This window comes from Chanodichthys erythropterus, chromosome 8, assembly GCF_024489055.1.
Source record: "Chanodichthys erythropterus isolate Z2021 chromosome 8, ASM2448905v1, whole genome shotgun sequence".
Classification (NCBI taxonomy): Eukaryota; Metazoa; Chordata; class Actinopteri; order Cypriniformes; family Xenocyprididae; genus Chanodichthys; species Chanodichthys erythropterus.
The window spans coordinates 21,219,390-21,245,590 of record NC_090228.1 but is presented as its reverse complement, the minus strand read 5'-3'; the positions used below and the strand labels follow the sequence as shown (position 1 = coordinate 21,245,590).

The following is a 26,201-nucleotide window of genomic DNA, read 5'->3' as shown; positions in this document are numbered from 1 at the left end:
TGTACGTGTAATAGCGCGAGATTATAATGAGTACGCGTTTCTGCACTTTATTTGCGCCTGCGCAGACCGGCGGCTCTGACCTTCATTGAAGTGATCATGTTCGCCAGGACCAGCGCGGCGGTGTTCCTCCCACAATGGTGAGAATTTATTGATTTATACAATCTCTTATTTTACAAAAACGTGCATTTAATTTGCATTTGTATGAAATGACACGAAAATGTGTTAGTTGGGCAATGAAATGCAGCTGAGATAGAGCAAGGACGTGCTGAACTTTAGGCCGCAGTGTGCTTAAGCCTATGACAGCGGCGCGCGACATTTCCATATTTATTATGATTACATTAATGGTAATAATCTGAATAAATACTTGCGTATAGACCTATAAATTGAATCATGACATGTTTGTATGGAAACCGTGCTATCTTGTGTCATGGCGCAAAATAAGTGTCGTTTTGCAGGGTTTTCACTACATTCAGTGTAACACAAATGCTATCATATTGATTGATATATCATTATTCAAAGAGTTATTGTATTATATTGTGTTTGTGGATGAAATTAACCTTTATAAAGCGTCTCTTGCAGTGGGCAGGTCAGGAACATGGCTACCTTGAAGGACAGTAAGTAAAGTTTCCTTATCCTTTATAAAAGGTCAACATTAGAGTCTTTATAAATGCAGTTTCTTGCTATATTTAATCTGCTTGCTCGCTAATATTTATGTTGCAGTAATGTTGTCATACATAACTGACAGTATGAAGTTTCTGACCAGTGTATTGTCTTGTTACCAGTCACCCTTCGGTTGAAATCCATCAAGAACATCCAGAAGATCACCAAGTCAATGAAGATGGTGGCAGCAGCAAAGTATGCTAGAGCTGAGAGATCCCTGAAGCCCGCCCGTGTCTATGGCACCGGCGCTATGGGTATGCAGTTTATTATCCACAAAAGTCAAGTTTATTATGCTCAAACAATTTGAATGTTTTGGGATACTTATTTTTTTCATAATTGTGTTGTTTAGCACTCTATGAGAAGGCTGAGATCAAGGCTCCAGAAGACAAGAATAAGCACTTGATCATCGGGGTGTCATCTGACCGTGGTCTTTGTGGTGCCATCCACAGCAGTGTGGCCAAAGCCATGAAGAGTGAGATCGCCAGGCTCACTGGTGCTGGCAAAGAGGTCATGGTTGTCAATGTGGGTGACAAACTCAGAGGTCTGCTCTACAGGTATCTCTCTTTCAGTCTTGCCTCTGTAATTCTCATTCAGTCATTTTGTTAGGCACATTGTGCTGGTTTCAAATATTACTTTCATTGCTTTAATCACTCCCTGTCCTTGTGTAATCCATCAGGACCCATGGCAAACATATCCTGATCAACTGCAAGGAGGTGGGCCGCAAGCCTCCCACTTTTACTGATGCTTCTCTCATTGCCACAGAGCTGTTGGACTCTGGCTACGAGTTTGACCAGGGAACCGTTGTATTCAACAGATTCAGGTTTGTCATGTATTGCACTGAAAATAAAACAAAAACACTGCAAAAAGGTTTTTATCTTGGTTTTATTGTGGATTTTTGTCCTCTGCAGGTCTGTGATTTCATACAAGACCGATGAGAAACCTGTATTTTCCACTGACGCTGTGGCAAGCTCAGGTATTGTTTCATTGTTAGTATTTAAAGGTTGGGCTGGATACTTATCATGGCATGTATCATGTGCCATTGCTTATTGCTCTATTATTTATTTATTTTTATTTTTTTTAAATAATTGTGCATCTTTATTGCCCTTATTTTTATATTTAGTTCACCATCATCTAATTCTCACTTAAAGTTCATCTTTTAATAACATTTTTAAATGTAATCTTTAGAAAATCACATTAATTTTTCATACTGTAAATGATTAAATATTTAAAATGCTGCAAATGTACAATATTGCAAATATACAGTATTATTAAACTGCTTTTTTTTTTTTCATTAAACTACTTGGAAAACATTCTAATGTATCCCTATAAGAAATTATATCAATAATATACTGATTTATTGTATATTAACGCAGCCTTATTTCATGCATTTGCTGGATTTTAAAGGGTTAGTTTACCCAAAAATGAAAACTTCTGTCATTACGTACTCACCCTTATGTCGTTCCACACCCGTAAGACCTTCATTCATCTTCGGAACACAAATTAAGATTATATTTTATGAAATTCAAGAGGTATATGACAATTTAACCACCCCTTTCAAGGTCTAAAAAGGTACTTCTCGTACGCTGTTTGCATTCAGTGTTTCCAGGTTCTACATCAGAATGCAGGCTCCTGCGTCAGCATCGCACGTGTGCGTCATGCTGCTCACATGTACAGCGTCAGCCAATACTGAGCCGGCGTTCTGACGTAGAACCTTGAAGCAATGAACGTCAACAGCATACGAGAATGACACAGAAGAGAAGATATTGTTGAATAAAGTCATTATTTTGTTTTTTGGCGCACAAAGTATTCTCATCGCTTCATAACATTAAGGTTGAACCACTGTAGTCATGTTGACTTTTTTTTTAGCAATGTCTTTAGCATCTTTCTGGACCTTAAAAGGGTTGGTTAAATTGCTGTCTATGGAGGAGTCTTGTACTTCTCAAATTTCTTCAAAACGGAACGACATGAGTGTGAGTAATTAATGACAGAATTTTCATTTTTGGGTGAACTAACTCTTAAAGATGATTTTGGGCAAGATGACTTTATCTGTCATGCTCTTATAAGCCATCATTACATGCTCTAAAATGTAATTAATTGACACAATCAGAATCAATCAGTTATTTGTTGTGTGTGTTGTTCAGAGAGCATGGGCATCTATGATGACATTGATGCTGATGTGCTGAGGAACTATCAGGAGTTTGCTCTGGTCAACGTCATTTACTATGGGCTGAAGGAGTCCACCACCAGTGAACAGAGCGCCAGGATGACCGCTATGGACAACGCCAGCAAGAATGCTTGTGAGTCGTCTTTTCGGTTTCAAAGGACTTTTATTGCCTATATTCCTTGTTAAGATGTGATCACTATCATCAATGATCAAATTTGAGAATTTTTACTCTTGCCTTTTTTTCTCATTTGCAATCTTGTATTTTTCCTATTCATCAGCTGATATTATTGAAAAGCTGACCCTGACCTTCAACCGAACCCGCCAGGCCGTCATCACCAAGGAGCTCATTGAGATCATTTCTGGAGCTGCTGCTCTGTAAGGAATTTATTTATTTTTTCTTTATTCCATTAATAACCCATGCCATCTCTCCTCCTTCATTCTTTTTATTGATAATAACATAAAATGGATAACTTTTTCTGATGCCCAGTTCTGGTACAGGCACGACATTGCCAATGTTTAAATTTTTTTTTTTCTTCCCAACACCATTTAAGTTTCACTAACCCACATTAATCAATTTTTCATCTTGCCCTTTACTTTCTATAATATGCATGCATTCATCGTTCACAGGGACTGAGGCATGACTAAGGTAGCATCCTGCAGCAGACTGTAGGATATATTGTGTGTGTAGAGAAATGGCACAGGCAATAGATTTTAGCTTTCCTGTTAAGGTTTTTTTTTTTTTTGCTTGCATGTTGTAGGCTCTTTTAATGGGTTTTGGTGTTTCAAAGTAGTTTAGTTTTTGTCAAAATGGGGAAATTCAAGTCCCCCTGTAGTCAACAATTTTATCCCTTAAAACACATCTTTGATCACCAAAATCATGTATTTAAATGTTTTTTTTTTTCTCTGAAAAATTCTTCATGCCTTTAAAATAGCTTGAATGTAACTACACCCTTGCCTTATTTAATATACATGGATCTATGAATATGCTAATTAGCCCCACCTCCACTCACTTGCATGAGCTCAGACAAGATCCACTCGGTCAACTTACCGAGGTAAACCCTGTGCAATGGTATCGCTCTTTACAACGTCGGACGCATAACGGTAATTTATATGATCAGTGTTTTGCTTAAATACATTATCAAACAGCTAATAATGTGTTGCTAATGTTAAACAAACCATTTTCACATTGAGTCAGCTGCCTTCTAACAATCGGTATCCTCAGAATGTCAGTGGAGAAAGGCATATAGTTCATTATAATATACATCATACACCTGCCATTTTGCTAAATCTACCCGATTTTTAATATACCGGGATAACCTTCTTTTGAGACTCCCTTGCACGGTCAGTTAATAAGCTAAAGCCCGCCGGCACGTTGACGTGATTGGTTACAAGGTAGTTTGTGACGTCAGAAACGCCAGCAATTACAAACCGCGGGTTTGAGACGGTCTTTGGTTTACTGCAGTTTTAAAAATAAAATGCATATTAGATATACATATAATACATATAAACATTACAAGCTTGTTTTTCACCACAGGGGGAAAACTCAATGTTCCAAAATCTTATTCCAAAAACTCAAATGCAGTTTTTCTGTCTAGACCAATGCATATGGCAAAAAGTATGGCAGAGGAGCTGAATGAAAATGCAAATTCACACACTGCCAGTAGGCGGCGCTTTTATAACAGCATAAATACAGCAGTAAACAAGGACCAGTCTGCTTTCTAATTGTACTTTGATGTCATACACCGATTGGTAGTGATGGGAGAAACAAAGCTTTTCAAAGTTCAAAATTGCTTTGCAAAATGATTCATTGTTTCGACACGTTCAAAACACCACATGCTGGTCAAAACAGTGTAAATGCAACAAAAACTCATGCCAAACATCCATCAAAACAGCTTTTACAAATCCATTGCAAACGTTTTATTGAAAGTATAATCAAATGCAATTAACTAATCATAAATATTAAGTGCCTGTATAATATGTATTCTTTGATCAATTTTCAGAGCTTGTTTTGTTTATTCTATGGATGGGTCAGCTAAACAAACTATTAACTACTATTCCTTTTAATTATACAAATGCCTCATTAAGACATCTACAAATGTGTAAAACTCATCAGAGATCAGGTAATGGACACTTTTAGACACTTAATACTTAGGTAATAGACAGACGCTTGCTGCTCGGGGGTGATCTCAGTGAATCTGCATGATTCATGGGTTCACAGAGATCGCCCCCAGTGGTGAACCATTGAAATTTTGAAACGTTTCGAACAGTTATGACGTAACGAAGTCTCGTTTACTGAAATCACGTAACTTGGGTAGTTTGAAACATGCTCTGAACCAATGATTCGAAACTAAAGATCCGTAAAGGTTTCGAAATCGTCCATCACCACCGATCGGTCTGCACAGCGCCGCTTCAAGTCGAACACACACACGCTGGTAGGTCATATGATGATAACATAGCTTTTTTTTAGCACTCGCAAAGTACTCATCGAAAATAAGCACCTACTCGAGTATATGATTTTGGACGCAACCAAGGACTGCGGTGTGCGAGTTTCTCTATTCACTATCGCTAAGTTAGCACAGTTGTCTGTTCGTGAGCACCACCAAGTTGTAGCTTTATGTAACCGCATCAACCCTGCGCAAAAGTGACCAAATGCGCAAAGCTTAGTGCGACGAAAGAAATTAGAACACCCCTCCATAAAAAAAAATTGCATGCAGATGTTCATATCGATCTTATAAGATGCATCAACAGCTGTTCATTTATATGAAAAATGTTTATCGCAACATGTTTTTGCTCTGAACGTTCGTCCTGGTGTGAACAGGCTTTCAGAGTGTTTGCATTACTTCTAAGATTGGTTTGTTTTAATCTGTACACTTGTCTTCAAGTTCATAATGATGTTGGAAATTTACTAAACACATTTATTATTCTCGTTGCAGATAAAGTGGATCCCTGTAAGCTTCCGGTGTGGTTCTGGCGCTCGTTCTCTCCAGTTCAGTCACCTGGTGTAGAATTCAGTAATAAATATGTGCTTCTCTTTGTACAATATCAGAAAAAAATAAACCTCATACAGAGAAACGTCATCCATTGATTTCTCCTGTCTATTTGTAGTGTATGTACTGATCAGCTTTGATGTCCTCTTAAGAAAATAAATACGTTTCCCGACTCGTGCTTGTTTTCCATTGGAATTAAAGCTCTTGAACTCTTCTTTGAAGCCATGGGCTTGGCTACGCTCCGAGGTTATCAATACACAGAGCATTTGAAGAGAAGACGCCTGCCAAAACAGAAGACTAGGTCAATCCTTCCAATAAACCCTCTCTGGCGTTTACGTACTTTGCTTAAAACAGTATTAAGTTACTCTGAACTGATTACTGATAAACCCAATTGACTTAACGGCATCCTTATTGTTCTCTCTTATAATTGCCAATCAAAACAAGTTTAGCCTCCTTGTTATCCATTTGAAACCCAAGCCCGGCCAGCCACCACAGTATCAGATTAAATGATCGAGCTGCGGTGTTGGGTGTCTGGATCCATGAAAGGGTGAATTTGGGGGTCACTGATTGTAGAAGAGGGTCTGATCTATTAAAGTAATGGACAAGTAGAAAGTTTGACCATATGGGTCACTCATGTATTATTTAATCAGCTGCCACTGGAGCTCAGATTCTGATGGTTATCATCTGAGAACTGATGTGCATCACCATACCCAGACACTTTTTTTTTTTGAGTCATCTGAGTTCAGTAGTAATTGTTTTTTTATTTTTTTTTAGTATAAGTGCACTATGAACTTTGATTCGGTAAGCATTTTATTTGGGGAAAAATGGTTCGCATCATAAGTATTTTGCTTGAAGTTTACATTTATGTAAAAGTGAATATATCTCAAAATAAAAATCCACAGATATGGACATGGATGTTTTTGTTATAAAATAGTCTTTTCTGAGAAAATCATACAAATTAAATGAGTAAATCATATAAATTATGAACTTTTACACAAAACTAATAAAATAACTGGTAACCATAATTCTTCTGTAAACTACCATAGCCATGTTATTACTATAGTAGAAGAAATGTTAAATAATACAGTAAAATTATTACCATAAATTGGAGTAAAATATATGGATGATATTTGCAAACCCAAAATATTCACATGTTTTTTTTGGTTTGTTTTTCATTCACAATTTTTGGGGGGTAAATACTACTCTGGACATTGAGTAGCAACAAACAAACTGGGACACAAAATTATATTTTAATAAATCATTTAATAGTGCAAACCTACAAATAGTTTTATTTTTTTAGATGCCACTTTTTATTTTTAATATTATTATTAATGCAATATAAAAGAATAGAAATACACTAAGATACAATGAGAAAATTCACTCAAAGGTAAGAAAAACAAAAAATAATCTAGTACAATACAGTAAATTATAATAATAAAATTATATATGTGTGTATATATATAATTTTATTATTGTAATCGTAAAAACAGTTCAGTTCTTTTATGTCATCACATGAACCTTACATACACACATACACAACATATATTATATATATATATATACATACACGTGTGTGTGTGTGTGTGTGTGTGTGTGTGTGTGTGTGTGTTTTAAGGTTCATGTGATGACGTAAAAGAACAACTGAACCGTTTGTTGAACCGGTTCGCATAAATCAAAGATTCGAAAAATGATTCCCAGGCCTGAAACGATTCAGCCTTCCAATCACTACTGGTTATTACGAAGTCTAGTCGAGAACAAGGAAGAAAATAATACAATAAAATAAATCAATAATCAAAATTACAGTAATGATCAAAAATCTATTTCATTCACACAAAATATACATAGTACATAAAAAGAGTACTTTCCCAAAAGAGATTCAAGGCTTTACAAACCAACCACCATCTGCTTTTCCTCACTGCGCGACATGTGTAGGCGGTCTAATCGAGCAAGCTACAATCGATCAGACTCTCTGCTCTTCTGCGCATGCGTGATCGATTGCTCCGCAATGTTTCGCTTGGGAAGTAAAGATGGCGGCTCCTATGGAAGCGCCAATGCCCGTATTCATGTGAATGATCAAAACAAAGCCTTTACAGGCGCCGTGAGAGCGGGCTTTCGGGAGCGGAGAGATGTGTGAGAGTTACGCTCGCTCGCTGCTGCGGGTGTCCGTGGCGCAGATGTGTCAGGCGGTGGGCTGGGATGCGGTGCAGCTGAGCGCCTGTGATCTGCTGTCCGATGTGCTGGAGAGATACGTGCAGCAGCTGGCCCGGAGCTGCCACCGATACTCCGAGCTCTGTGAGTCATTTAACACTCCTTCATGACCCTCAAAGCAGTCTGTGTGTATAACAGTCTGTGTTGGAGTAGTGTGCCTTATGTAGTGGGTTTGTTTTTAAGCCCCGCCCACTACCAATGTTGTTAGCGTGCTAAGCTAACTAGCCCCTCAAATTGTGTTTTTGCTGTTATGGCGATACAAATGTATTAACGAATTGCCATTATTCAGTTTCTTTGGATTCTTAATGTATCTATTATTTCAAGACGTTAGTTCTGAAGCTAGCCATTAAACATCTTACTTAGTCTGTATGTTTTGACAGCTGACCAGAGGCTAGTTAGCTGTTTATTTAGGCTAACAAATCTTTAAAAGGCTGCATGTTGTTCAAAATAAAGTGGAATGTAAGATAGTATCCCTCTCGGTGTGTGAAATGTTTGCCACATTTTAAATCGGATAATGTGGAATAGTTTGCAAGGATGCAGAGTATGGATTCCCACTTGTTGCCATAGTGATGAAGTAAGCTATAGCATTATATGTGTGTGCAGATCAAAACAAGTTATTTTTGTATTATTTTTGTATCATACTTTGAAACAGTTTTTGTATTTTCAGTTTAAATTTTGATTTTAATGTTTTAGTAATTTTGTTGGTTTTGTCATTTTTAATATGTTTACATCTGAATCCACTAGTTGTCAAAGTGAGAGTCTGCAAAACATTGATCATTGGCGTCCATGTGTTGTTGTTTTTGTGTGTTTAAATGGCCATATTTAGAAAGTTTTCATAAATATGTGTTTTGGAAGTTTTATTTTAGTATTGATTATTAGTATCTTGAACTATCTTTCATATTTTTTGTTTTCATTTTAAAGTTGTAACAGTAATTTTGTTTTGTTTTATTATTTTTTATTATATAGTTTGTGTTTTTATTTCATTTTCATATTAAAAACTAAATAGAAATGAGAAATGTTGCTTTGGCAACTAGCTGAAATAAAAACATTTATTTTATTCTAACTTTTCCAAGTAACAATTTTAGTTTTAGTTAAAGGGTTAGTTTAGGGTTAATTTTTTACTCACCCTCATGTTGTTCCACACCCGTAAGGCCTTCGTTCATCTTCAGAACACAAATTAAGATATTTTTGATGAAATCTGTTGGCTCCTCTATAGAGAGCAAAGCCATTTGAAACTCTCAAGATCCATAAAGGTACTAAAAATCATATTTGAAACAGTTCATGTGAGTTCAGTGGTTCAATATTAATATTATAAAGCGATAAGAATACTTTTTGTGCACCAAAAAACAAAACAAAATAACTTTTCAACAATATCTATATGGGCCGATTTCAAAACACTGCTTCATGAAGCTTTGGAACTTTATGAATCTTTTGTGTCGAATTAGTGATTCTGATCTCCTATCAAACGGCTAAACTGCTCTGATTCACTGATTTGATTCGTAAAGCTATGAAGCAGTGTTTTGAAATTGGCCCATATAGATATTGTTGAAAAGTCTTTATTTTGTTTCTCGACGCACAAAAAGTATTCTTGTCGCTTTATAATATTAAGATAGAACCGCTGAACTTACATGAGCTGATTCAAATATGCTTTTAGTACCTTTATGGATTTTGACCGTTTCAGTGGCTTTGCTCTCAATAGAGGCCTCACAGAGCCATCAGATTTTATCAAAAATATCTTAATTTGTGTTCTGAAGATGAACGAAGGTCTTACGGGTGTAGAACGACATGACGGTGAGTAATAAATTACATTATTTTCATTTTTTGGGTAAACTAACCCTGATTCAAAACAGATAGGCCTACACTTTCAGTTATGTGTGCATATAGTAATAAAGCAAATACATCTGAACCTGCTTGTTGTCAAATTGAGAGTGTTCAAAACATTGTTCATGTGTTGTTGCTTTTGTGCTTTTAAATGTTTAAATGCCATGTTTGCAAAGTTATTGTAAATATTTTTTTCTGAAATTAAGTTGACGTGTGATTTGTAGAAATGTTTTGAAAACTTTCAGGTTCCAGAAGTAAAAACTCAATTATCGTCTATAGAACTCGTGCTGAAAAACTACATTACCCATGATGCTGTACAGAAAATTCCTCCAATCAGAGAGTTGAAAAATCAAAACATGCCTGTATGTGTGTATATAATCAACATTTTAAATGAGTAGTCTTTCATTTTTCTTTTTTTAATTCAATTATACTGTTTGCAGTGCTTCATGGGATTGTAGTTCTTTCCCTCAATAAAGCCATTAAGTATACACTCTTGTACATTTGTTGTTGTTGTTGTTTTCCAGTTTGCAAATACTTTTTTGGTTCAAATCAAAGTTTATAATGTTGTGATTCACCTCTTAGCTGATTGGCTTGGTTTTTGTCTTATAACGCTTTAATGAAAACTTTTTTTAAAAATCCATATGGGAGAAATGAATGGAAATTAGGGTTTTCAGAAGTACTGACTTCAGGTACCAAGTCGGTACTGAAATTTTAAAAATGTGACAATTACCAGCATTTCCCCATAGTATTTTCAGTGCTGTTCTTAAACACCTCTGATTGGCCATTGTGTTCACGTGCTCAACAGTTATGTCTGTGATTTGCTTTTCAAACGCTCCCGTGTAAATCTGTGTAAGCGATCTGTGAAGACTGAAGAGCGCCATTTTCCATGTACAACATGTTTATGAAGCGTTGATCATTGTAGCCTAATACAGACCTATCTGTTGAGCACGTGAACACAATGGCCAATCAGAGGTGTTTAAGAATCCGCTAAACAGCCCTCAAAATGCTAGGGGGAAATGTTGGTATATCCTCACATTTTTAAAATTTCAGTGCCGACTTGGTACCGAAGTGGGTACTTTTTACAACCCTTATGGAAATACTTCCGGAACCAACGGCACTGAAAAAGTGGGCGGGCGCTAATGCACTCTATTACTAATATTAGTGGCTTTTGTGAATACTTGATTCTGATTGGATAATTGCTGCATTCTGCAAACAATTTCTTATGTATCTATGCTTTACCTTTCTCTCTTCTATATGAAGTCTCTACACCTCTTGAACAAACATTGTTTCCATATTTTGCATTGCAGAATCTCTCTCTTTTCTTTCAGATGGACGCACAGACCCTGTACTGAGTGATGTGGACCAGGCTTTTGGACTTTTGGGAGTCAGTATAGCTGAACTTGAGGACTATGTAAATAACTTGGAGCCTGTTGGCTACCCCCAAACTATCCCTCAGTTTCCCATCAGCAAGAGCAGCGTTCTGCAGTTTCCTGCTGCTGGCTTTGAAACGGACGCCCGTGACGCCTTGAGGGGGGAGAGGAGAGACTATATCCCAGAGTACTTCCCTCCGCTCGTCTCACTTCAGGAAGGTACGTACCACCGTCGCGATAGATGCAAATCTGAATATATTCATGCAACAAGTTATCATAAGATAATTCAACAGCATTGAGTTTTAACTAAAGCTGGGCGTACACTGTGTGAATTTACACACATTTGGGAGCTTGGGAGCCCTTGCACACATGTTGAGTCAGTTAACCTGATAATCGTGTACATGGCATGATTGTACTTCATGGCGAGCTGGCATCAACCGCGTGATCTCTGGCGCTAAACGTGTGGATTTGAGTTTTCAGTGTTGTTATCATTGAAAATGAAAATTAAAGCTGCTGTCTGCGATTTTTGGCCCTCTAGTGGTTAATAAACAGAACTGCAAATGTCTTGCGGAGGAACATTCTAGCCAGAGAGCTTTCTCCGTGTATGTCTATGGCGAGTCACGCAGTTACTGTGATACTCTGCGGGGGGTCCTATCAGTCCGTTCTCATTATATAATTTTTGTAAATTTGTAACACTTTTTTAACGCTTTAAATAAAAAGGCGGCTGTGTAAATGTTCAACATCACGACCATACGAGCATCAACAATTGGTTTTTCCAGAGAGGCAAAAACCAGCTGCGAGTTCGAATGATAGAAAAAATCATACTGTGTACACCAGGCTTAAGTGTTTGTGACAGTTCGCTGATTAAAGGTACACTATGTAACTTTTGGCCCTCTAGCGGTTTGAAAACAAAACTGCACGCAGTTTGCGGAAGAACATTGGTTTGGCTGTGCTTCGGCTCTGCATGATTGTGTGGATGAATTTGGTTCAAATTAACTAGAGCAAATTATTCTACTGCTCATAAAACATTCACTACTACTAGGCTTAAGAGATAGATGGAGGATCTCTTAATATTGTAAATTTAAAAAAAAAAGTTACATAGTGTACCTTTAATTGCCAACTATATTGCCAACTATGTTTGATTGGTTGAACAAAAGTGGTATTCCGTTTGTGTTTTAACTTCTTGGTAACTTAAAAATAATACAATTTATTGACAGCACAAAATAAATACATACGCAACAGTGCTGAAATTAAGTGAACAGTTGCTTATTAATGATTAATTATAATGGTTTTGTAGATATTTTATGTTTCATTGTGGCCTGTTTCTGTAATCACTAAATGAAAAGAATCTTTAAAAAGATGCATCATATTTTTACATGATCATTGAAATCTTCTGGTATAGAGAAATGGTAAAAAGCCATGAATTAGTTGAAATTAGTTCCAAATGTTTTCCTTTGGTCACAACACACATATAACATCTGTAAATCAACTCTGTTATTATTAGAGTTATTTTAACTCTCGACCCTGCATTATGTTTGATTCAGTTGTGTTGTTCCCCAATTGGTAGTCAACTGTTAGAGTGTAGACTGTGACCAATATTTTTTTTTTTTTTTGTTTTTTAAGTTGGATATTCAAGCCGCACATTGACTAAACTCATCACAGCAAAGGTGTATATTAAATATATGTAGTTATTTTTTGCTCAAAATTTGACAGAAGTGGGTTATGCACTATCGATTTAACTTTATTTGGCAAAGCAGCATTAAATTGATCAAAAGTATCAGTAAGGACATTTATAATATTACAAAAGATTTATATTTAAAAATAAAACTGTTCTTCTGAACTTTCTATTGATCATAGATTCCTGAAAAATTGTATCGCAGTTTCCACAAAAAAACTTCTGTTTTCAACATTAATAATGATAGGAAACGTTTCAAATCATGTGACACCGAAGACTGCAGTAATGATGCTGAAAATGTAGCTTTATCATCACAAGAATAAATTACATTTTTTAAGTTATTTTAAATTGTAATAATATTTCATTATATCACTGTTTTTACTGTATTTTTGAGCAAATAAATGCAGCCTTTGTGAGCATAAGAGACTTTCATAAACTTTTAAAAATCTTACCGAATGGCAATGTTGTAATGTTAGTGACATTTCGGCAGTACAGAATCAATCCTTTAAAACTTTGCAGACATTTTACATTAAAAACAGCTATATTACACTGCATGAAAGGTGATATCGAAAAAGCATAATAGGGTACTTTAACTTGTGAGGATCACTAACATAATATTCACATAAATATATCTGGCGTACGATAAACAGTATAACGAAACTTGTACCAGTTTGATGCATTGTCACACAATATATGCCAGCGTGCCATACTTGTGTACTCATGCCCATCTTGCCAAAATGCATTGATACTTGCCCATATTGGCTGAGATCCATCCCATACAGTTGCACACACAGGGACCTACGTATCCCATGATCCCCCAGCGGTGCAGTCCTTCACTCTAACTCCATCCGGCTCATACCCTCCCCACACACACACACATTCGTCTTCTCACACACAGCGGAGGCAGTGCCAGTGGGTGGTGGAGGGGCGGACATGATCAGGGTTGTTTCGGGTCGGACAGGAAGCTCCCTGGCTGTGAGGTGTGTTTGTGGGTGTCGGTGTGTGTGAAACAGGAAGTCGGCGGACTGTAGGCTTTCTGCCATGTGTGTGTGAGAAGCTGGCGGAGGTCCGGCCCGGATGGCAGACATCCCAGGTGAGTGTGTGTGTGTGTGTGTGTGTGTGAGAGAGAGTCCAGCCAGGGCAGGGGGTCTAACTGGGCTTGGAGCCAGCGCTCAGCTGGATGCCCCTCTGCCAGAAGAAAGACTCAGGGTCTCTTTTTCTCCCTCTCCTCCATTTCCATTTGTTCCTTTTTTCCAGTCTCCCGTTTCTTCCTCATAGATCAGTCGGAGACCGTATTACACCCCAACACACTTCCACACACTCGTGCCACAAATCTACATGAGCACGTATAGGCAAAACAGACAAAAGTTTAAACATACAGTGCATTCTTCTGTAATATAGAATATATACTATATGTATTTCTCTCCAAACCACAAAGGTTATGGAGCCCCACTGTGCGTTTGAGTGTTACGAACACAAATGGATTTTTGTGTGGTTTGTATTTTTAGTGCTACTTGCTTAAGTAAACTTCTCTTTTACTACTCAGTGATTTGAACAAACCCCTTATAATCCGTATTAAATGTTAATGTAACTCATATTGCACCAACAAAATCCCATAGATTTACATTAAAGAAGTGACCCGAGATGTATAGAGACCAGAATTTTATAGAGACTTTGCAGTTGTTGTTTTTATTATTTGCACCAGAATACACTATGGCAAACCCATAGCAACCAATTTTAAGTATTATTTGCAAACCATTCATATATATGAAAACTGAAAATATAAAAATACACATACATGCATGCATACATACTATATATGTATATATATTTTTATATGTATATATATATATATATATATAATTATATATATATATATATATATATAATATAGTATGTATGTATGTGTATTTTTATATTTTCAGTTTTCATTTTAAAGTTTGACTTATTAAAGTAAATTTATGTGCTTCTGCCATTAGTTTTTTAATATTTATATTCTATTTAACATTAATTTTTCAATTTTAGTACTGAAACTTATTTTATTTGAGTCAGTTGCCATTGCAGCATTTCTAATTTTCTCATTTTAAGTTTACATTTTTCATCTAATATTTATTTTTTATTTTATTTCAGCTTTTTTTTTCCAATTAACTAAAAAAAATTTAAAAACAACAACAATCACCTTAGCCACCTCATTGTAACATTTTTTAGTATGTAATACTCTAGTCTTACTAAGATTCACTTCTGCAGTAGCATATTTAGCCACAGGTTGGCACTATCTGACCACGTTTATGCTCTTAACTTCGTCTGAATGTCTGTTTCTGATCTTCATTTCTCCTATAGCGTGTGATACTCTGTGAACCAAGATTTTAATTCGATATAAAGAGTTTAAAATTATTATTATTATTATTATTTGCCTGAGATTTATTGGTTGCAGTGAAAACTGGAGTTCTGGGAGGTTGTCAAGTGCTTGCTTACTGAGGTCACTCTTAAGACTGTATTATATTCTTGTCCCTAGATCACTAGGGTCGGGTTTTAATTATTATTATTAATATTATTAATAGCACACCTCTCTCTTTACCAAGCAGCAAAATTTGAGGTACCATTTATGTCTGTAGTATAAACAATTAAACACTGGTAGACCCTCAGAGATCAAACAGGTTCACATGAGAAAATGAAAATGTGTTTTTAGACCATTCCAATTTTGTCCAATTTTTTTATCTCAGTTTCATTACATTAACAGGTTATACAGAGTCATTGTCGTTGGTGCAGTGGTGGGTTTTCTCCCAGTCAACAGGCTCTTGTTTGTCTATTGTGTGTGACCGTATTGTTGTTCAGTCCTGAGGGAAGAAGGTAATGGGAGGTAGAGAGAGAGCGATTGCATCTGTACACTGAAATTACCAGTGATCACACAGGCTGATAAAGTCTCTCCGTCTATGCAGAGACAGAACAAGATTAAGATGACTGCTTTGGAAATTTACAGCTGCAAAATAAAGCTACACGTACGGATTTCAGTTTCGAACCGCACGTCGTTGATCCCAATGTGCGGCGCAAGAACATGGTTCTGTTCGTCTTTATGCTGTTAAGACGGCTCTAACAGAGACTTGACAATTTTCCTACATCAAGTAATTTGTCCCTCCATTCTGAGAGAGTACAAGCTGTTCAGTGCAACACAATCTCAGTCTGACTTTTTAGAAGGCTTGTGTGGACCAGGAATTTGGACCAATTGGATTTGAATGGGTGGGCCTACACAGCATGAGCCCACAAAATGAGAAAGCAAGCAACAGGATGTCCTATTGCGTGTGTGTATATATATGTATGTGTATATATATATATGTGTGTGTGTGTGTGTGTATGTATGTATGTATATATATATATATATATATATATATATATATATATAATGTTAATAAAAACATTTAAGTTACCTCAAAACTCAATAAGTTCAGAATATTCAAAACATTTGAGCAAACTTATTACCTCAAAACATTTAAGTAAATGAACTTTTAAGAGAGCCGTGGAAGCGGAGCAAGGCCAGTGTGGCACATTAACAATCACGTCACCAGCATCCCTTCGCTCCCACAGTTCTCCGCCTCGCCCCATTTATCATAATGTTATTTGTTGGATAGCAAATACCACATGACCGGTCCGCTGATAGACGCCTGTTTTCAAACGCTCCCTTGTGTATCTGTGTAAGCACTCGGTGAAGAGCATCATTGATGCCCATTTACAACATGCTTTTGAAGGGTTGATCATTATAGTCAATCATAGACACATCTGATGAGAGCGTGAACACAAAGGCCAATCAGAGGTGTTTACAAATCCACTCAAGAGTGCTCAAAGCGTCACCTTTTTAAAATTTCAGTACCGACTTAGTATATCGCAGTCTGTACTTTAAAAGAGACTGTTTGTATATAATCAAACAACATACAGTATATTTGGTCTTAAAATTTTTGTAGCCCATCCTCAACATTCACCACTATGGTAACCCTACAAAACTAACATAACAACCCTGTATAAATCCCAACATAACACAACATTAAACACCAACTTATGTCTCCCTATGTTAATCTTGTGCATAAACACAACTTAATTTCAACCATTTATTTTCCTTATACAATCTGATACAAAGCATGCTGTGAATTAGAAATCTGCTGCAACTCAATCATATTAAGTTCAGCTTACTACAATCAAATTTTGAGTTCACGCAACTTTTTCCTATTAAGTACGATGAACTTTCTTTATTATTTGAGTGAAACTAACTGATTTCATTTAGTTTCACATTTTGGTTTGTGATATATTGTGTTGCATACACAATTTAGAGTATAGAGAGTTTCTCTTTATTTTGATAGTAGCTTCTAGTATTTTTTTTTATTATTTTGTTTTGTTTAATCGCAGTGCATGCAGCATAGACAGATTTGTTGTTTATTAGTTTAGTTACGTGCTAAACTGAAGTTTTGCATCCATAAAACAACAGTTTTGTTGCATTTCATGCTTGCAGTATAGACAGCTTTGTTAATTTTAACAGGCTCTGCTAGTTGTTCCGCTTTGCATACATGCATCATAGACAGTTTTGTCGGTTAATATGGGAGCTGCTAGTTTTGTCGCACTGCATGCAAAATGTGCAGTACAGAAAACTTTGCTGATTATAACTTGAGCTTTATAATTTTGCAAGCCTTGCATTCAGTCCCTTTCTGTCATTAACACAATCATCCCGACGACAGAGTTTGCATCTCATCGCGCTTGCTCTCTCGAAGTGTAGACACTGCGAATCTCCTTGTCCAGAGGTGCTGATTATTACCTCAGTCTCTGCTAACGTTTGCCGTGCTTCTGTTAACTTATGAATTGAGCGAGCTCTGTATTTGACTCGCTTCGTTATCGGCTCTTTTCAAAGCTTCACAAGGGCGTAAAATGATTAGAGGAGAGCCTGACAATGCATGAAGAGATTTGCACAGTTTCCGTAGATGTCAGGTGCAGCCGTTACACTCTAAAAAGAGAAAAGGATGAATATTAAAGGCCTCCGTCTTTTCTCCTTTTCTTCCGCCGCGACATTCACATCTTCTTTAGAGAGAATAAGGCCCAGGGCCCGCTCTGATTGGTGAGGGTACGCTCCCGTAGCCAGGAGAATCCGACCTGATGAAAAGAATTTTGTCTTTTAAGTATAATAGTCATTACTGTCTCACACTCTCACTGTCTGTCTCTCTCAGGTCAAGTTGTACCCTGTTTCTACCGATATGGTGCTGTCCTTTTTTCCTTGATTTCTGGACTGTGAATCCTCAGAAAATGCTGAATGTGTTTTGAAAACAAAGGATTTTGATTTAGAATCTTGCCATCTTCAGGATTTATATATATTCACTCATGATAATTCTATATAAAACTCGCCCTTTGGCCCTGATGTTAGTGGTTTCTGGTTTGAGAGCAGCTCAAGAGGTTTAAAGGGATAGTTCACCCAAAAATGAAAAATCACTTCAATAGTATTATTCTTTCCACTATGGAAGTCAATGATGCCCCAGATCTACTTGGTTAAATACATTCTTCAAAATCTCTTCCTTTGTGTTCAGCATAAAAAAATAAGGTTTGGAACAACTTGAGGGTGAGTAAATGATGACAGAATTTTCATTTTTGGGTGAACTATCCCTTTAAGGGGCCAGTGAGGAGACAATTTTAACATCAAGAACAGTCTTTCTGCCATGGAAACATGTGGAACGGTTCCAGATTGGGCACCGGTACCCTATCGGTAGAATAGGGGCTTCGGTGTGCTGTTTATGTCTGTCTGTGACACTCTCGCTGATGTAGTAACTCCTGTATTATCTCTCTCCTCTCCTCTTATCTCAATGTATTTCCCTTCCTCGTCCCCCTTTGCTCATGGAGAGAGAGGGCTATCTGCTCTTTGTAGTTTTCTGACTATTTATGTCGGACAAGGTCAGAATCGTTTAAACTTGCCTGGCTCCCTCAGACCCGAAGATAAGATGAGAGCAGAAAGGATTGGGATCGATGGAGGAGTGCAGATTTATTCTCCTCTCTCTCCTCCTGTCTCTCTCTTTGTCTCTCATCCATCCCTCTTGCTCTTTTACAGAGGTTTGGTGCTTTTGGATCAATTTGTCTTTTTTACTTTCCGTTCGTCGGGCCCTTTAAAATACTGTACCTAAACGGGCCACTTTGCTCATCCAGATCAAATCAAAGAGCAAATTAAAACGCTATCAAATAAATCTGTCGGACAGCTTGTTCTTGCAGGACAAGAGGAGAAGCCTCCAAAAATGTCCATGTGTTTTAAATGCAGTTATGCCGGATGCCATAAATTAATATTCTGTTGTTATTTACTCGCCCTCATGTTGTTCTAAACTTTCTTTCTTTCATGGAACAGTGTATGAAAGATTTTGAAGAATGTTCTTTTCCATACAATTGAAGTGTATGCTGACCAAAGCTGTCAAGCACGAACACAAGAACACAAATTAAAGAAGTCTATATGACTCAAGCACTACATTTCCAAATCTTCTAAAAGCCTACAATAGCTGTGTGTGAGGAACAGATTGAAATTTAAGCCATTTTTGCTCCAATGTATCTCTGAAATCTCCACGTTCACATATTCCACATGTTCAAACTTGCCACATTTCGTTTGTTCACAAATTTGGGAGCACCTTCTGATCAATGACAGAAATTAACCTTCCCATTACAGTTTTGAATATAGAAATATTAAAGGGTTAGTTCACTGACAGAATTTGTATTTTTGGGTGAACTAACCCTTTAAGTGCTTAACTGATGATACTTTTAAATTAAAACTTAAGTTGCCAGTAGGTGGCGGCATGTCACTGAATCATTCATTCAATCAATTCATTCAAAACAGATGATTCATTAAGGAACGAAGCAAGTGTCTTTATGAATGGGTCATTGAATCATTGGCTCACCGATTCATTCAAAAAGGCAGATTCATTCACCAAAGAAACACCGCTTTTGCACAGAGATGTGCCATAGCTCAGCTTTGACTTTGTTTGGAACTATTTTCGTTGACGATATAGAGCAAAATCAGTCAATATCCAGCCTAAAATGTAAGTCATTAAACTGTTTTACATCACATTTGTGATTGTGCTTATGTTTGGGGAAAACCGCAGTCTTGCTCATGTGATATTGCTTAACTGTATCATATATTATAAATATTAAAAACTCTTTTTCCGCCTATATCTTGAATTTTGGTGGCATTTTTGCCCCAAGCCCCATTAATTTTCGACCATTTCTGATAATCCGATATCTAATAATAAGATTTACGAGATTATAACATTTACAAATGAGCATTTCAAACGTATTGTGATACAAAAATTTAATTTTTTTCCTATTAATTTATTAGTCTGCATTTATATATTGCTTAATGATGGATATGGTTGGTTATGGTATGGTTATCATGTTGATCACCATGTTGATACTGCGATTTCAAAAGTGATTTTTGCATTTATATATGAATGTCACTTTAGAAAGTGTAAGTGGCTGTTGGTAGGCTGTTGTAGACACTGCTAAGTGCCCACCACAGGTCAAAGTTTGAACTAATTGTTATATACTTGCACTAGCATATTATATATGACAATTTAGTTCAAACTTTGACCTGTGGAGGACAGTAATACACTTAGCAACGTCTACACTGCCGGAATTCTAATAAAGAACGAGAACTAGTTCAAGATGATCATTTATTGTTTTTTTTTTAGAAAATGAGCAATGGTTTCTCTAGATAAGACCCTTATTTCTCGTCTGGGATTGCTGTAAACTGTAATTTTGACCTTCAACCGTTTGGGCTCCATTGAAGTCCACTATAAGGAGAATAATCCTGTAATGTTTTCATCAAAAACCTTAATTTCTTTTCGACTGAAAAAAAAAAGACATGAACATCTTGGATGACATGGGGGTGAGTAAATTATCAGGGAATTTTAATTTGATAGTGAACTAATCCTTTAAGTTGCAGAAAAAAATGTATGACAAAATATATAATGTATATAAAAATAAGTCAGAGGGAAAAAAAACAACAACAGAAAAGTTGCTTCGCCGTATTTCATTTATTTTATTATTACATTCAGAAATAATATAAAGTATTGGTAAATAAAACAATATTTTTAGATTGAATATTTGGGCTCAAAAGTCCCCATTCACTTTCATTGTATAGAAAAGAGCAGTGACATTCTGCAAAATATCTCCTTTCATTCTTGACAGAAGAAATTCATATGGGTTTTATCAACAAACGATGACAGAATTTTCTTTTTTGTGCGAACTATCCCTTTAGATGTGTTTGTTAGGTGCTGCCGAGTGAGCTCTATGTGCGTGTAGAGGGAAGCCTCTGGTCTTATGTTACTCTGTCGTGGCTTTATGATAGATGGCTCAACCCAACCCTACTGCCCCCTGTCACAACCGTTTACCTCCCCCCGTCAGCCGACTGTGTGGATGAGAGAGTGTGTGTGTGTGTGTGAGAGAGAGAGAGGGAGAGAGACAGAGAGGTCCGTGTTTGCTCGTTGCCACTTTCTGACTGACAGGTCTGGGATGACTCCCCGCTGCACTGGGCCAGGTACCGCGATCCTGTCGAGTGTGTGTGAACGGTAGACAGACAGGAGCCGGCTATTGGGCTCAGTGGAGAGGTCACCTGACCCAGGATCAGTCCTGGAGAGCGCACTGCCCTCCTCTGCCCAGGTGTGCTAACAGAAAACGTGTGTGTGTGTGCCACGAATTTCCTCTTCTATCTTTTATTCCCAGTCCAAACTCGTACATTCTCTCAGGTTTCTCTCATAATTAGGCAACTTGAAAGCGTATTCGCGACCGCCTCGGTGAGATCTTCATAAAACACATAATCCACTCCATTTTTATGTCTCCCAAAGAATCGTTTGATTCTTTTGTCACACGCTTCCATTTCCAGCATGTCCTATTCTTTTCGTCCTTACCGTCGCTCTCTTTTCATTCTCTCTCTGTGCCGGTTTTGTGTCCTTCGTTCCAAACTTGATCCTCTTCGTAGCTGAAGCGCGTGTGCAAGTGTAAAGTCTTCAAATACAGGTATGAGCAAAGTCAAGCTTATTTTATCTCTATAAAGTTTCATGTCACAGCATGATGTGATTTATCATGGCTCCAAGTTAGATCTTTACAGGTGGCTCAGATTTTTTGTCTGTTTTATGCAAAAATAGAGCCTCATTTTTCTTTCTGCACAGTTTTGAAAAGGGATGCACCAAATGTGACATTTTGGCAATTACGAATTATTATGTATTCATGGTCGATAACAGATATATAATGGCCGGTATTATAAAACTGTACCTGATTGTCTCAACAATAAGAATGTCCTGATTGTCCAGGGTCAGTATGAGAGAGTTTCATGCTAGTTGATGGACCTATTGGATCAGTTTTTATGTTTGTTCATGTAAAAACAGTAATGAACCAAACTTAAATTTCAGTTTCTTTGACATATTGAATGTTATTGTTAGAAGTTAAGTGCGTCACCAAGGTAAAGTTACCTAGCTGATTAACAGATAAGAAATTGTTTAAATTGTGAGAATAGCTTGTGACTATCTTAGAAGCATCCACAAAAATAAATGAGAAAAATTAATTTATTAAAATTAATTAATTTTTATTTATTTGCTTATCGCCATGTAGTTTTTGTTTTCTAGCACAAATGTTTTTTTTTTGTTTGTTTGTTAGTTTTTTTTTTTTTAAATCTAACTTGGAGTTGCGTTATAGAAATGTGTTTAATTAATTTAAAGAGAAAAAAATAAAAATAAATTTATATATATAAATATATATATAAATGTCCAAGTTTTGAAACCTGGCATAATAAAGGTTTAGGAAAAGCTGTAATATGATCTACCTCTTATATTGGTCTAATGAAACCTATGCAGATTTAAAAATAAATACATACATACATACATACATACATACATACATACATATTGTGTTGTACATATTGTCACTATGGATAAAAGCTGATTTTAAAAGCTATGGATTTGTCTGACTTAGCTCTACTACTAACCACTTACTAATTTGGCTGCTGTGTCTCTAGAAACGATTATTTTCTCAATACTTTCTCAATATTTTACTGATGTAGCATAAATCATGTAGTAATTATTTCTTTTGAAATACACAATTTGTAAAAAGTGTGCATTGCATTATTTAGTACATATTCATTATTGAATATCACCAGAGTAAATAATTACACCTCTAGTAAAGATACTTAATAAAAAACAGACATTTTATTATATATATATATATTTATATTTGCCTTTTCTTTTCTGCACATTGATTTTGCCGGCAGAATAATAACTCAAATTATTATTAATTTATTATTTTATTAATTTTGTAATTTTATTTGAAGTACAAATAAGTTTTCTTTTTGTGTTTTAATCAATTTTTTTGTCATGTTTAGATGAATTTTGTCTTTTCTCAGTTGATATTCTATATATTTTATGTAGGATTGTATGTTCAGTGGGAGTTTGTCAGAAAATTTGTGACTTTAAAGTTAATCATCTTCCCCCATCAAACCTCTTGCAGTACCTCTGCTTCCTTTAGATGGCACTCTTGCCCCAGCCAACCTCTTTCCTCCTTATCTGTCTTTCTGTGTCTATGTCTCTCTCCTTTGCTGTCCGTCTGTCTCTAGCGCACAAACATATTCCACGTGTTTTCTCTGGAATCTTTTTTTTTTTTGCTGTGTTTGTTTATATAGAAACGTACTGTACAATATGTGTATACACAGTCTGCAGTGGGCATTGACCTGGTCTGTTGTCCTCGCTGTAAGCGTAGGTGTCATGTGATGATTAGCTTTGCCAGGCCACCATGTCTCTTTCTGGCATTATGATATGAAAGACAGGCTCTTCCAAGCTGTGACTCTGGCAGGAAAAATGCTGTTCGTACACTTGATCGCCACCTACAAAATTCTCACCCACATGCATGCCCAATTATGTGGGGTGATACCTTAAAGTAACTGCCTTACTGCGTTTCATAGTTCATTTATGCTTATTTGGATCTTTCTCAACCTGTCGTTCTTTATTTTTTTTAACGCACAGTGTTTCTAACCAGTGGCCATGCTGGCTTTCCAATAGCATTTAAATTGACACATTCACACTGTAAATATGTAACATTCTTGTTGTAAATGTTACCTCGTTGTAAGTGCGTTACATTCCCGTTGTAAATACATTCTTATTCTCAATATAAATGTTACATTCTTCTTGTAATTACATTCTCATTTTTGTTGTAAATGTTACATTTTCATTGTAAATGTTACATTCACATCGTAAATGTTACATTCACGTTGTAAATCTGTTTACATTCACATTAATACAATTTCATTGTCATTGTAAATGTTACATTCACATCGTAAATGTTACATTCACGTTGTAAATCTGTTTACATTCACATTAATACAATTTCATTGTCATTGTAAATGTTACATTCACGTTGTAAATACATTCTTATTCTCAATATAAATGTTACATTCTTCTTGTAATTACATTCTCATTCTTGTTGTAAAGTTACATTTTCATTGTAAATGTTAAATTCACATTGTAAATGTTACATTCACATAATACAATTTCATTGTCATTGTAAATGTTACATTCACGTTTTAAATACATTCTCATTCTCAACGTAAATGTTACATTCTTCTTGTAATTACATTCTCATTTTTGTTGTAAATGTTACATTTTCATCGTAAATGTTACATTCACGTCGTCAATCTGTTTACATTCACATTAATACAATTTCATTGTCATTGTAAATGTTACATTCACGTTGTAAATACATTCTTATTCTCAATATAAATGTTACATTCTTCTTGTAATTACATTCTCATTCTTGTTGTAAAGTTACATTTTTATTCTAAATGTTAAATTCACATCGTAAATGTTACATTCACATTAATACAATTTCATTGTCATTGTAAATGTTACATTCACGTTTTAAATACATTCTCATTCTCAACGTAAATGTTACATTATCTTAATTACATTCTCATTCTCAACGTAAATGTTACATTCTTCTTGTAATTGTATTCTCATTCTTGTTGTAAATGTTACATTTTTTGAAAATACGTTTACATTCATGTTGTAAATACAATCTCATTCTAAATGTAAGTGTTACATTCTCGTAGGTTCTCAGTCATTTTAAATGTTACATTCTCGTTGTAAATGTTACATTCTCGTTGTAAATGTTACGTTCTCGTTGTTAATACATTTACATTCACATTGGAAATACGTTTACATTCGTGTTGTAAAACTTCTCATTCTCAATGTAAATGTTACATTCTCCTTGTAATTTCATTCTTGTTGTAAATGTTACATTATCGTTGTAAATATGTTACATTCTCGTGATAAATGTCACATTCTCGTAAATACATTTACATTCGTGTTGTAAACACAATCTTATTTTCAATGTAAATGTTACATTCTCCTTGTAAATACGATAACCTAGTTGTGAGGGATATGCAAAACTGCATACCTTTAAAATCAACTTTAAGATGTAAATTTTTAAAATGATGTATAGGCCAAATAACCTTTTTATTTGCGCAAATCTACACAAAAATGGAGATGATTTGAAGTGCAACGTAATTCTTTAATTTATTTAAATTATCTAAATTTATTGAAAGTGAATCATTTGTTTGTGCTTGGATGGCTATAGACACAGATCAGATGCAATATATGCGTTAAATGTACATACATTTTTATATACATTTATTTATTTCACAATTCTACACTAAATCATTTGAAGTCCAGCACATGTAATGAATTTGTTTGTGCTTTGATGCTATAACCAGAACTCCTCAGAGAGGGTTAACTTTGTCTAAGTTATGTGTTCATCCCCTCTAAAGCACCACCAATAAAAATGATTAAAGCAAGTAGGAATTAATTTAATCTAGAACAAACTAGTTGACCTCACTTGAGCTAGTTGGTTGTTGGACTATCCAGACACATTGCTAGTAGCCGTTTGATTTCAGCCGAAGTTTGAAACGTTCCTGAAAAGGAGAACATTTTGACAGTTGTTCAGAAATTCATATTAGCTTCTGTTACTGTTGGATTTGGTGAGTTTAGGCCAAAGTAGTTTTGTTTGTGTGTTGAAATTCTTTTAACTGATGCTGTGTGACTGTGTGTATTGGGCTTGGTTCGTCCGGTGGAAGGGAGGGGTAGGAATGTAAATCCTTCCCCAGAGAGGGTGACAGGCTCACGGGCTCAACAGAACCTCTGCCCCCGGTCCCAGGGCGCCAGGGTGGGTCACTGTTAACCCGGACTGAAATAGCCAGTTCCTGGTGTGTGTGTGTGTGTGTGTGTGTGTTTGTGTGTGTATGTGTTTGTGTGTGTGTGCGCGTGTGTGTGCAG

General features: G+C 36.1%; 2 protein-coding genes across 5 annotated transcripts in view; both read left to right on the top strand.

Moving 5' to 3' along the window:
- The first annotated feature begins 49 nt into the window (after positions 1 to 49).
- Positions 50 to 5,983, top strand: atp5f1c (ATP synthase F1 subunit gamma). Of its 4 annotated transcripts, none has more exons than XM_067391099.1 (9): positions 50 to 137; positions 568 to 614; positions 783 to 914; positions 1,010 to 1,214; positions 1,337 to 1,480; positions 1,569 to 1,633; positions 2,802 to 2,957; positions 3,103 to 3,199; positions 5,758 to 5,983. In XM_067391099.1, exons 1-9 carry the CDS (start codon positions 97 to 99, stop codon positions 5,759 to 5,761), a joined length of 891 nt encoding a protein of 296 aa, XP_067247200.1. In that variant the 5' UTR covers positions 50 to 96; the 3' UTR covers positions 5,762 to 5,983. The 4 variants fall into 4 exon arrangements, with proteins under 4 accessions (XP_067247200.1, XP_067247201.1, XP_067247202.1 ...); XM_067391101.1 differs by having other exon boundaries at positions 52 to 137; positions 580 to 614; XM_067391100.1 differs by lacking the exon at positions 5,758 to 5,983 and having other exon boundaries at positions 3,103 to 3,203.
- Positions 5,984 to 7,812: 1,829 nt separating this feature from the next.
- The window catches only part of taf3 (TAF3 RNA polymerase II, TATA box binding protein (TBP)-associated facto), a 52,053-nt gene continuing 33,664 nt past the window's right edge, over positions 7,813 to 26,201 (top strand). The window contains exons 1-2 of the mRNA XM_067391098.1: positions 7,813 to 8,103; positions 11,169 to 11,429. Coding sequence (XP_067247199.1) covers positions 7,938 to 8,103; positions 11,169 to 11,429 — 427 coding nt within the window. The 5' untranslated portion in view covers positions 7,813 to 7,937. The remainder of the gene's footprint in view (positions 8,104 to 11,168; positions 11,430 to 26,201) is intronic.

Bases quoted from the DNA above. Each gene is read 5' to 3' on its own strand.
- atp5f1c (XM_067391099.1), top strand. From the start codon at position 97: ATGTTCGCCAGGACCAGCGCGGCGGTGTTCCTCCCACAATG. The intron at 615-782 runs GTAAGTAAAGTT...TCTTGTTACCAG, and splicing joins CATGGCTACCTTGAAGGACA to TCACCCTTCGGTTGAAATCC. The intron at 1,215-1,336 runs GTATCTCTCTTT...GTAATCCATCAG, and splicing joins CTCAGAGGTCTGCTCTACAG to GACCCATGGCAAACATATCC.